The sequence below is a fragment of the Aythya marila genome, assembly GCF_965140915.1.
Source record: "Aythya marila genome assembly, chromosome: 2".
Classification (NCBI taxonomy): domain Eukaryota; kingdom Metazoa; phylum Chordata; class Aves; order Anseriformes; family Anatidae; genus Aythya; species Aythya marila.
In genome coordinates, this window is record NC_139043.1 from 19,304,906 (window position 1) to 19,317,457 (window position 12,552).

At 36.9% G+C, this 12,552-nt stretch overlaps 1 protein-coding gene across 1 annotated transcript in view; it reads left to right on the forward strand.

Moving 5' to 3' along the window:
- PIP4K2A (phosphatidylinositol-5-phosphate 4-kinase type 2 alpha) overlaps positions 1 to 12,552 on the forward strand; it is a 108,590-nt gene that overhangs the window by 78,422 nt on the left and 17,616 nt on the right. Inside the window, exons 5-6 of the mRNA XM_082754321.1 lie at positions 9,321 to 9,467; positions 11,956 to 11,994. Of these exons, the coding sequence (XP_082610447.1) occupies positions 9,321 to 9,467; positions 11,956 to 11,994 (186 nt within the window). The remainder of the gene's footprint in view (positions 1 to 9,320; positions 9,468 to 11,955; positions 11,995 to 12,552) is intronic.

Consider the following 12,552-nt stretch of genomic DNA (forward strand, 5'->3'; position numbering starts at 1 on the left):
CTGCCCAGTATCTTCCTGAATTCTAATCATTGCTACAGCTGAAGAGGCTAATTGTAATTGCACCCAAAAGTATCCCATTTTTAGGGAAAAGTCTGCTCGTTAGCGTTCCTCCATTTTCAGTTCACTGATTGCCAGCAGCACTCACCACTTATGTGAAAATTTCTGACCCGGTTTGCTCCACAGCCCAAGTGTGACCATGTCTGATTAGTTTGGGACTTCCAGTGACATGGCCTCACACGAGACCCTGAGCCAGGTCACTTTCAGAGCAGAGCTGTGGCTCTTAGAGCAGACCTTGGACACTTGGTCTTCCTAGGAGAGGGGCATGCAGACATGTTGAGACCCAGTTATGTAGTGCAGGGATTCTCCTGGGAGGAATAATCTTTCTTGGGTGCATGAAGACCAGAGAGGCGATTCATGTGAATTTCATGATTCACGTGAATGTTTACCACGTTCCCAAGTTTCCCATGTCATATTAGTACCTCCAAGGGACCTGACATTAGGTCATCTGTCCATTATGAACAGTAACTTATAAACATTTTGTGTCTTGCACGCTCTACCACCTGTCCAGGAAGGCAGCAATTATTTTCCAGTTACTTCTGACACGATTATGATTGAAATGCATGCCATTTGTGACAGATCATCTCTTTCCTATCTCTTTCTCAGTCCTTTTTTTTTTTTTTCTCCCACAGATTGAAACTCTGAATGAGTTTCATGTAAACCATAATATTTACTCACCTGTTTTCTTATTCCTGCTAACAGCTCCAAGTTGATGGAATTGTTCTAGGCCTTGGAAGTAACTCCCTCCTTGCTTAGAACAAAATAAGCCTTACCAAATGGTTTCCAGGACTTCTTGAATTTCTGAAAAATAAATACAATTGGGTAGCTGTCTTTAACCAAGGAGGACTAGGGAGTGGATTATGTTAAGATAAGTCAAGACGTGTGAGAGACTGTGTATGTTCTTCGTTCATCAAAATAGTCATTATCCCTGCCACTTACAAAATAGCTGTCATTCCACTTGCACCTTTTTTAATTACTGAGCTACCAATGAGGCATCTGGGAGATAGTGGGGTCAGCAGAGAAGTACAGCAGGGCGGTTTTCCCATGAACATCTCTGAAATCCACCTCCAACTAGCAGTGATTTTTTTAAATCACTGAAGGATCAGAAATAGACATGTAGACTGCCACTATCAAGTGTAGAATGCCTGGTTTTTAATGAACCAAAATTATAAAGGACACGACTGGACAACTTAGAGAAATTGGGCTATTTCCATGAAATAGAATGGCTAGTAACTTGTTAAGAGTGAAAATAAAATTTGTGAGTTTGACTGAGTTAACGGCTTTCTGCTTTCTGGGTAGAGGCTCTAGTGCAATGTTGGGTGGTGTTTTTCAAAAGTAGTCAGGTTAGATGCCTCCCAAGTTACAGTATTGCTACTACTATTATTTAAAATTTAAAATAATAATAATAAAAACCTTAACAATATTAAAAATGAAATGATTGAATTCCAAGCCTAAGGCTACGTACTAGAAATTGGTAAATAACTAAAACTGTACCAGGCTTGAAGGGTTATCGGGAGAAGTTACTATAGAAACAGCATATAAGTATATATGGCAAAACAAAATTAAAACTGTTGAATTGTAAATAATAGTTCTTACAATTTTAAATTATAGTTACTATCCAGAATTGTGAGTTGCATTCATACGTTTACCCCATCTGACATGACGCCTGGTTTTTTGTTAGTGGCAGTCAGGCCTACAGCCTCAGACAGATGGTGAACACTTCAGTCTAAACACTCACACTTACTGTCTACTCATCAGATGAGTCTGATGCTTTCAGCACTGAGTAAGAACACTACAGCTCATTATTTTTTTTCTTGCAAATCTGAAAAAAGAAAATCTGGGGGAAAAAATAAACAACTAAGCCCACCACTTCTGGCCTAAACAAATAGAGGGATTAAAGCCTTTCTCCGTGCTTGAAGTTGCAAAAGATGCTGACATTTATAGCAAGTGTAAAGTCCATGTTCAGATTTCCATCTACATTTAAAAATCAAATGGCCTAGACCACAAACCAGCCAGATTTCTAACCACAATGGTAAATATAGACATGTATTGCGTTAAGTTCTTCTGCTGTGAATTTCCTTGCTGGCCAGTTTTTAACTATGACAGTATTTTCTGATACTTAGTGTGAAATACTGCTTTTAGTCGTATTCAGTTTGGGCTGCTTAAAATATTGGTATACTATCAGTTATTAGTAGAACTCTCCTATCTGCTCTTCAGGCACTATTTCAGTTGAACATCATTTACCTCTCAAATATACTAGAACCATTGTAATATGGTCAAGTGGGTCAGACTTTGCCATACTGGAAATGTCCTTGCTGTGTGGGCCTTATTTACATTTAGTGATTGAACAACTTAAAATTGTGTAAGTTAATCAAGCATGTTAATGTTAAATACCTAAATAGTTTTTGAGGGCAAAAACAAATATTCATTAGAAATGCCTTCAAAGCCAGTGATGTTTTGTTTAAAACCTTTGCTCCAGACGCCCAAAGCACGGATCAGAAAACTGGAGTTTAGCCTACAGCTCCTTTTGTCATTGTTACAGGAGAGCTCAGCAAAGTCTGCTGTGATAAGTGCATTGCCAGGATTTCAACCTGTGTATAAGAACAGGTGTACAAATACAAATTTTTCAAGGACAAATATTTTCAAGGACAATCAGTGCCAGTTGAACAAAATTCTGTAGAAAGATGTTGTTTATGAACTGTCTGAATCAAGACATGCTGTCCTTCCCAGCAAGCTAAACTTGCTTTAAAGATTAAATTGGTGTAAATCAATGTCCTCTTTGAGAATAGATGGACAGGATGGATATTTTAAAAAATAAAATGAAAACAACTTGAGTTGTTTCTCATGAAAACCAACACCTTTTGCACACCTTTTTTCATTAAAATGGACTTCAGAAGGGATGCACTATTCCTCACTGCTGACACCCAGGTGATTTAACTGTTCTTGCAAGGAAAACAAAATTGAGAAGCCATCTCAAACCAAGTGAACAAGAGGGCATTGTTAGCATACAATCTTTCGAGGATAAAACTAATCACGAGTGTGGGTATCCTTCAGGTTTTCCATAGCTGGCTGCTGACTGCATGTTCTCTTCCTTGCACAGGTAATTGCATGCAGAACTGATACTTATTGCACTGCCTGCCTGTTTCTATGGCAACCTGCAGAAGTGAATAGTAGATGCAGCACGCTGGTAAAGGAGAGAAAGTGCCCATTTACTGGAGGCAGGGAACAGGGGAGTGATCTGGAAGTGAATGAAAAGAAAGGAGAGGATGGAAGGAGCTAAAAGGGAAAGACAACAGCATAAAGGAGAAAACAAAAGCAGGAAAAATACGATCTTAACTTCTGCAGAGGTAAAAATGTGAAAGAAACAGGAAAAAAATTGAAAGGAAAAATCATAGACAATAATGCAAAAAATGGGGAAAATGTACCAAGAGTGTATGGTTCAGGGCTGCTCACAAATCAAGGAATAGTGCAAGGTTATTGAGTGGGAGGTAGGTGAAAACATGATAATCGTAAATAGATGGAGAATCATTACTGCAGGCTACAAGCAGTTTTGTCCCCAAAGTGGTGACAACCTAGGCTGGGGAATATCCCAGAAAAGCAGGTAGGAACCAGGTGTTTAGTAATTTGCACTGAGGTAACCTAACATCAAGCCAGTAGCTTGCTAAGGCAGAGCTATATTTAAGTTTGTGTCATCCCCCATCCATGTCATTACTTGCATGGGTTGTCAATGGGTAGGGTTTTCTTTTTCCTCCCTTTTTCTTCCTGAGTTACATCTGTATGTATGACAAAAAGAAGGGGAAGGGTCAGTGAAAAGGAAAAAAAAATGTGCTATTATTTAAATACAAACTTTCATGAAGGATATGTTCCATCTAACGGTGACCCTGACTCTATGTGTCCCCCATTGTAGTAAGAGGGTAAGATTTATGGGAGTTTTGCTTAAAAGCATGCTTTGGAAAAGCCATTCTACTAGCTCCTGGTGTGAATCAAGAGGCTGCACAGAACACGGTCTTCTGCCCTGTGGAAAGATAACTTTCCTATAAAGCAGCTTTGATGTGAAAAAACAGGAGCAGCAGAAAAAATAGAGATAGGAATTGAAGTGTTCTTATCCAAACAGACTACGTTTCACCTCCATCACTTGGCACACTGTTACCTATGCTAGAAGTGACCACAAAGATAAGTAATTTGTTAACATGGGCATTAGATGGAATTCAACTTGTGCAAATGGGCCAGACCACCATGGACTGGAATTGTTACTGAAAAACACCTCACTGAAAGATTGGATATTTCATAGGTAGATATCCCATCTTCCAGTGAGGTTTTTCAGCTGTGTCTGTTGAGGCCTGGATTTCACTAGCAGCTGTTCCTTGTATATTCAGTGTATTTAGTATTCTGCTCCTGATGCTGTGCAGAGCACTTTCAGAAGACACCAGCAATTGCCTCGTTTGATTGTAGCATTATCAAGACTAATGTTCCTGGTAGCGGATATGCAGCCTAGATAATCACAGGTGTTGGTCATGTTCAGGTTACGTTGCACTTGACAGTAAATTAAACTCAGGGCCGAGTCTGAATCAACATGAAATATGAGTCTCTGAATCACAGGGCTTGTATGCTAAAAACTTTATTTATTGAACACTTCCTGAAATAAAATTACTTTCTTAAATAATTTACTAGAATAAAACAAGTTTATGTATCATGAAAATCTACATCTAACGTTGTTGTAACTTCCTGTTGTGTGTTGTAATTCAGCTAATTAATTCTTTCAGTGGGTCATATATATAGTGAATGGATATGTTCCTGTGAAATTAGTAGGTTTCAAGTAAATGGCAATAATCTGAGTATTCTGAAACTTGATATAACTCTTTGGACAACTCTTCAACCTCCTTTCTGGGAGCTGATGCCACATGCACATGCATGTACACACAACATACTGCTGGAAGATATTTTCTGATTGTGGGCAAGAAGATGTGAAAGTTGAGCCGAGAAAAAAAAAAATGTCTTTCAGCATCCAAGACATTTGTAAATAGTTATATATATTGCTTGCCATTCAGTTCAATTAATGAAAGTGTCCTAGTGAATATATAGACTTGTCGTCTAAGCAGTTGATAACTCAAGCACAGTGTTCCCTTAATCAAGTTGTGGGAAATCTTGAAGATAACACATAAAGGGGTAACAGAGAATGAGCATGTTGTATGTTTCTGAATTAACGTTTCCAAATAGCTACCTGTCAGAAATAGCAATGTTGAGTTTTCACATAAGAAATGAGATGGATCTATTTCAGGAGTTAGTCCTCGCTGATGTCAAGCTCATTCCCCAGATGATTTTCAAGGAGAAGAGGAGAAATAGCAAAAACGGGAATTTTACCCTATATTTTTTAAAAAGAGCCAAAAATGGCATAGTATATATTTGCCAGTACAATTATGTGCGCTGTGTTATCTTTTAGTCTTCCTGATAGCTTACTAGCATTACCAAGGGGAAGTAAGAAGCTAAGAGTCATATTTGTCATGTAAAATGAGATAGGATAAGTTCTGTTCTTATTAAGGAAATTTGAGGCTGTATTTATACAAAGAATAATAAGGATATAAGGTCATAAAGAATTTCTTACTCATTTTCAGCTTTAAGCATGGGATTCAAGAGAGCTCAGAAAATTACATATTTAAAAACTATATGCTGCACAGCTGATAAAATGTGTCAACATGCTGATCATACTTTATTTTGTTAATGGTAATATTGTCCTCATGCTGTGCAGAAAAATGAAAATTGTCTGAATTAATAAGAAAAAATGATAGGGTGTTTATTGTAACACTCTTTAAAAAATGGATTTTGTTACTACATAGAAGGACTTGTAAATGTATTAACTAAGTGTTATAGAATTATTTAGCAAGGCTGCTTGATAGAATTGTTTTAATGTTCTTTTTGGAAAGAATTAACAAAAAGGAGTGAAGGTCTTTTCTTTCACTGAAATTTAGCAGTCCTGTTAAGCATGTACCGGCTTATTTTCTAGGCTCACTTTTATTCCAGCTGTGAGTGGGAAACTTCAGGAAATCATTCCTAAAAAGCACCTTGGGGTGACTAAATTGCTACTTCATTTATATCAAGATGGACAAATTGAAAATCTACCAACCACAGTCACCAGTGCAAGTCCTGCTGGACTCCCACCCAAACAGATGACACGTTTTGCCTCCTCTGTGATGCAGATATGGGGGATTGATAGTTTCAAAGGTAGGAAGTTCTAGACCAACCTTGTAGATTCTGGAAGCGAGCAGCATTCCTCCCTCTTTCCTTTGTCTCCCCGTCAGGATAAGAAATGCTGTCATGGAAAGCACTGAAATAATTTTAGGGGCTTTTCTTTAACTTGCAGTGGCACAAGTCTGCACAGTCATCAGAAAGTAGGAAACAATGGTTGCAGTACCTGATCTGCTTTGGGAAGGAAGTTCTCCTAGCAGTCTGCAGTCATACAGCCAAATCCCTTTTTATCAGATGTCCTGTGCTCCATGCTAGCGACATGGGCTTTTCAGAAGACATGTTAGCAACATATTAAAATGAAACAACCACGTTAGCAAATGACTGACTCCAACTTTCAAATAGGACTTAAGCTACTCTCATTAGTTGCCTTTTCCCATGGCACATCACACAGAACAGTTTGGGAGATGGCTGTATACTGCCAACCAAATGCTTCGTTTTATGCTGTTACGCTGGGTATTTTGTACGTGTTCTGTGTTAATGGCATTGATGTTTTACAGATGGGGACTCTCAGGACCAGAAAGGTTAAAATCAGAGAGATGGGGTTGAAGAGATGATTTAAGTGTCAACACTCTGCCCTTGCAGCTGGAGGAAAGGCAACAGGGGAGGCAGGGATTAGCCTGGTACTTGACGTGCCCAGGTCCATTTCTTCGAGAGGCACAAATTCCCTGTTTCTTCTGCATCTCAGTTCCCCATCTGGAAAACTGGAATAATAGTGTTTCTTTTACAGCATGGGAAGTCAAACTTTCTAAGTAAGAGCTGTAATATTAGAAATGGATGGATTCTTTATGCAGTTGAATGCCCTGAAATTCAGTGGCACTGAGCTCTTCTTGGAAGCTATATTTGTCACAGAAATGAAAGATCTTACAGAAGGAATCATCCAGTGAACGTTGTTGTGAGAACAATCCTTCCAACCTTCTAAAGCAGTAGAAAGACATTTGCCTTTAGAATATATGCCATGTACTTATGTTTGTAGCAGCATAATCAATGCAGCCTGAATAACAGGAATTGCTGTTTTAAACAGGTTTTCCATAACCTTAGCGTAAATAGTTGTAATTTCACTTTATGATCAGATCTTTAGGAGAAATTGCTGACATTCAAAATGAGTGATGTGTCCTGGAACACGCTGTAACTGCTTTGTGAGGTTGATAACAGTCCTGTGACCAAAAAGCCTTTAATTCAACAACTCCACTTCCGCATCTGGTAAAAACAGAAGCGCTTCTCAGATGCAAAGCGATCAATCTTTGCGCACTCTTCAGTACTGAAATTGCCTTTGTGGCCATGCTGCTTACATTCAGGGGGATACATCTTTCCTTACCAAGGTTCTGATTTGCTTTCGCTGAGACTCTGTTGTGGCTTAGAGTGTTTTGCCCATTCATAGGCAGTTTGAGCTTAAAATGCTAGACTAGAGCATGTGTGGCATCTGTTTGGTATTGTAACCTCCCGTAAAGCCGCAGGGCAGACAGATAATGTCACAGCCTAAACTGTTGTAGCCTCAAGAGCTTGTGTGTCGGAGTTGTTAGCCAAAATTTTGTTCAATGCACCATCAGCAGCTTTCAAGCTTTCTTTTTCATTCACTTTGGTTCATGCCAGATAGGGTTGTTTTCAGAACTCTTAAATCTTTCTTAAAAGCTATTTTTGATTTTTGTCATTTAAAAAAGGAAAGTCTGTATTTGGTATGCTCAGATTCCAGTATAAAGTTAGTGAAATTCCTTAAAACCAGCACAGCTAAATATTACAGTCAGTTAAATTACGAAAATTACATCTTCACAGTTCCAAGAGCTCTGTTATATAATTTGTCATCAAGCAAAGTATCTTTGTTAAACAATTCAAATCGCTTATTCTGTCAATTTGTTCTGAAGTCTCTTGTGTTTTAGAGTAATGTGTTTCTAATAACCAGGTCACTTTGGCAGAAAAGAAACAGAGGTTTCACTATTCAACAAACATTTAAAATCTGGTGTGCTTTGAAAGCTGACTGTTGGTTAGTTTTCTTGCTTCCTATTAAGAAAATTATTTTTAAATTTTCTCCAAGTTCCTCTGTTTGAGAACTGGTAATAACAGAAAGAACAAAGCTGTTGATTGCTTTTCTGTTCTGCATCATCTTGACTTAACAGAGTGGATGTATGCAAGTTGGTTTTAGGATTAATATAGTATGGACATTCCTACTGTAGGAATAAGTATTCATCCTTAAATAGTTCTCATCATCAATGTAGTCTGTACTTTTTCTGCTTCCTCCAGTGGTTGTTAAATAGTACTGTGAACTAATATTTGTAAGGCAGGTGATTTAAATAAATATATATATATATATATTAAGTTGGGCTTCAGGTACAATTGACCAAACTTTCCAATGTTGGTAGCGCGTTTCTATTTCAATATGGAAACCTTAAGGGTGTGAAATGATTCTTAAATAAATTTAAAAAAAAAAAAAAAAAAAAAACAGAGATCTTGCATTTCTGTGCTCGACTCTATTGACCCTGAAATGCAGCCATCACATGGGAACTGGCAGATAGCTGCTGATAATAAATGATATGCCTTGCTGGTGACAGCACTGTAAATGGTCATCATAATAAACAAATACTGAGAACAGAGAAATATACAAATTAAATAAGGGACAACAGAGTACAAAATACAGCATTGTGACGTTTGAAAAGTATTTCTGTTTCGTGATGTCAGTACCAGATATGCTATCTGCATTAGGTGCACTTTTGGACCATAGAAGTGGACAGGTCTGCCACATGGAGCCTTCTCTTTCAATAACATCGTCTGTAAAAGTTGAGAGTTACAAGTTTAACCTGTAACTTGCAGTTCAAGATTTTATTTTTTAAACACTGGCTTAAAAGCAGGATAGCCTCCTGCTGAAGTGTTTGTTTCTGGCATGATTTTTCAAAGGTTTGTCTCCAAGCAAATATGTATTCAATAAATAGATATGTTCTTTCTCGTTGATTCATCTTTAAAAATGTGTAAATATATATTTGTATAAAGTTTATCCATCCTCATTCCTGTTTTTTATTTTGCTTCTGCAGTTCATTGTGGAGTGTCATGGGAATACACTTCTTCCCCAGTTTTTGGGCATGTACCGGCTCACTGTCGATGGAGTTGAAATATATATGATTGTTACAAGAAATGTGTTCAGCCATCGTTTATCTGTTTATAGAAAATATGATCTAAAGGTGAGAAATAACTGCTGATAATATAACTGACAAAGTATCTGAAAAACTTTAACATAATTACTATATTCTGCTGATGCTTGAAGATTGCTCAAAATTATAATTAATTTAAAACTGTGTTATGTTACAACCAGCATTTGCTGGTTTATTTCTGTATCTAAGTTTAGAAAAGCTGAAAAATGATTTTATAGAAATTGTACAAATTTATCTGTACTGTGCATGTTTTAAATGGAGCAATTTAACCAAATATGTTTGTTAAATATAACTAAATGTCTAAGGGTAAAACACTTCACACAAGTAAAATAACAATTCTGCTTACTATAGGCTTTTATCAACATTATGGAAAGCCACAGCTAATTCTGCAGAAGACTTATAAAATGAATGCATAATGTCATAATGTTGTTAATAAACCAACTACTAAAAAAGTAGTTATGCTGCTAAGTACATCACTGCTATGGAAGCTTCATATTTCATTTTGTATTTTAAAAATAATTCAAGTAAAAAGAGAATGGTTCTTAGTACAGAATTTCTGTTGCTTTTCTCATAAGGTGTGTTTTAGTTTTGCTCCAAAATGTAATTTTTCTCAGTATTTAATATAAAGCCCTTAGAGTGAATGCCCAAAATACGGTCTTAGTCTTCCTGTCTCTAAGGAATTGGTTTTTTATTTCCACCATACAGTTTCCCTGAGAAATTTACTTCTTTCTAATGCATTTAATTTCTTTGTTGAACCACTAAGTGCATCTGCAAACTTATTTTAAGATATTTACTTAGCATTCTATATTAAGAGACACATAGCATTACATATTGCACCATCCTTCCTTACTGTCAGGTATTTACCTAGAAATTGGTTAGATAGTTGACTGAACCTGGTTTGCAAGAACTGATTTCCTGACTGTTGACTTTTTGGTTTTCAGTGTTCAACAGAGCTTACCAGAGAAAGATATTTTTCATTTTGTTTTTGTTCTTTTTTGAATTTACCCTCACAGACTTAAGCAGTTTTTCATTTGATATTTACCAGTTGATGCATGACATGACTAGCAGATGGGCAGAGATCAACTATTCAGTCATAACTTGGCTTCTTTTGGAGGATTTTCTCCAAAAGTGCCACTAAGAAGGAGTGAGCGATCTCATACTTAAATTGGAGATGAGTAACTTCCAAAAATTTGAGATAACTACATGTGTTTTAGAGCATCATAATGTCCAGAGGCATTAAAAAATGGGGACAAAAGCACAACAAAAAGAAATATAAATAGTATTCTTAACATTTGACAACCTCCATAATTTCTACTACCGTAAATCCTCTTTTTTTTTTTCTCCAGTTTGGTTTTCTGCTCACCTTTGTCCAGGCCCAATAGTTATGCAGGTGGAGCACAGAATACAATGTAAAAGATGTATCATCACTAAACCAAAATATCATAAACTTTCACTAGCTTTTTTGTTTTGTTTTATCAGTTAAATATATAATGAAATGAAATCGCTGCTTGCTGGTCCATACAAAATACTGAGGGTGTACTCTCATATTTATCTTTTCTCTCCATCCTTTCTGAGTTTTCTAAGTTTGTCTCTGCAAACAGAACAAACAGGGTATGAAAAGGTGTGGTTGGGAATCTTCACATTCTTTAAACTAGTGTAGCTCCACTCCAGCATTTCTTTACACAGTGCATACTTTCCAACAAGAGAGAGATGATCTACCCATCTTTCAATATCCAATGGTTATCATGTTACTGTGTTAATGAAGATATAACTATAGTTATTACTTCTTGCACTGCTATTATGACAGATAAACTCTGGGTACTTAAAGGTGTGGTCCTGCTCCAAAAAAAAAAAAAATGAGAGGAAATATATACAGCCATTTTTTGGTCACTTAAAGCTTATTCATAAAGCCCATATAACTTACTTAATTTTTTAACTATTATAACTAGTATTTTAAAATATCCAAGATGCCATTGGCAAACACTGTAAATCTTGTGAAACCACTGTTGATCTCATCTCTTCTTTTGACTTCATGTTGCACTGAGGTACATTGTTCTTGTTTGTACTTTATGATCTTTTTAAATATTTGTATGTATTTATATTGTGACATCCTTTTCAAATGTGTATTACGTATGTCCAAGTAGTTATATAGAATAGGCTATTCCACAGCTATACAGCTAAATTGGCACAAAAAGATCAGAAGTCTGACAAGCCAACTGAACTTCCAAGGTTGTCTCAAAATTAGGATGAGAGGTGAGGAAGAAAACCCAACAGTCAGGGGGAAAACAGATGTAGAGCATTTGAGGATTTAATCCATCTTTCTTCTCTCATGATACATCTTCTTCAAGTGATGGCAGAAGTTCAGTGCTATGGACATTCTACCTCCTGTATCACCTTTCTTTAAAACAGCTCTCAAGTTCAGAAGATGCAGTTCATCCACTTTTTGACCTGTTATCGTAACGATTTCAAATTAGTTTCTGACATATGCACATTTTTAGATCCATTTTTTCTGTTTCAGGGCTCTACTGTGGCTCGAGAAGCCAGTGACAAAGAAAAGGTATGGTGCATTTCTGTTTACTATTCAGTTATCTAAACTGCTAGCTAGTGTCAGGACAAGCATAATCAGTGCTGTTCTGCCTCTTTTCTTTGTTTTCTGTCATATTCTCCCCTCTTGAGTTCTACCTTATTCCCTCCTTTATCTTTCCCATATTTACTGCAGACCTTTGACTATTGGTTTGCAATGGTGTTGAAATTTCAGAGGTAAGTGAGCCACTCCTCTACCTCCTCCTTTTCCTTTTTTCTCTTCTCTTCTTAGTTTCTTCAGGGCCTGCCCTGTGGTAGGAAAACATCAAGAACTTCATTCTCTTTCTTCTTGCTTCTTCATCTTCTTTTTCTTGCTCTTTAGTACAGAGATTTATGGACACTCCATGTCAGTTAATGGAAAGGTGTGACATGGCACCACTTCTAATGTGAATGCAAAGTAGAACCAAACCTTGAATTGTGAGAACCATTTGGTATATAAAGGTCGTATAAACAAGCTAACAACTGACAGAGTTAGATGTATATGTAGCTATAATGAGAGCAATTCTCCCTCAAATTCTGTAGCTGGAACTTT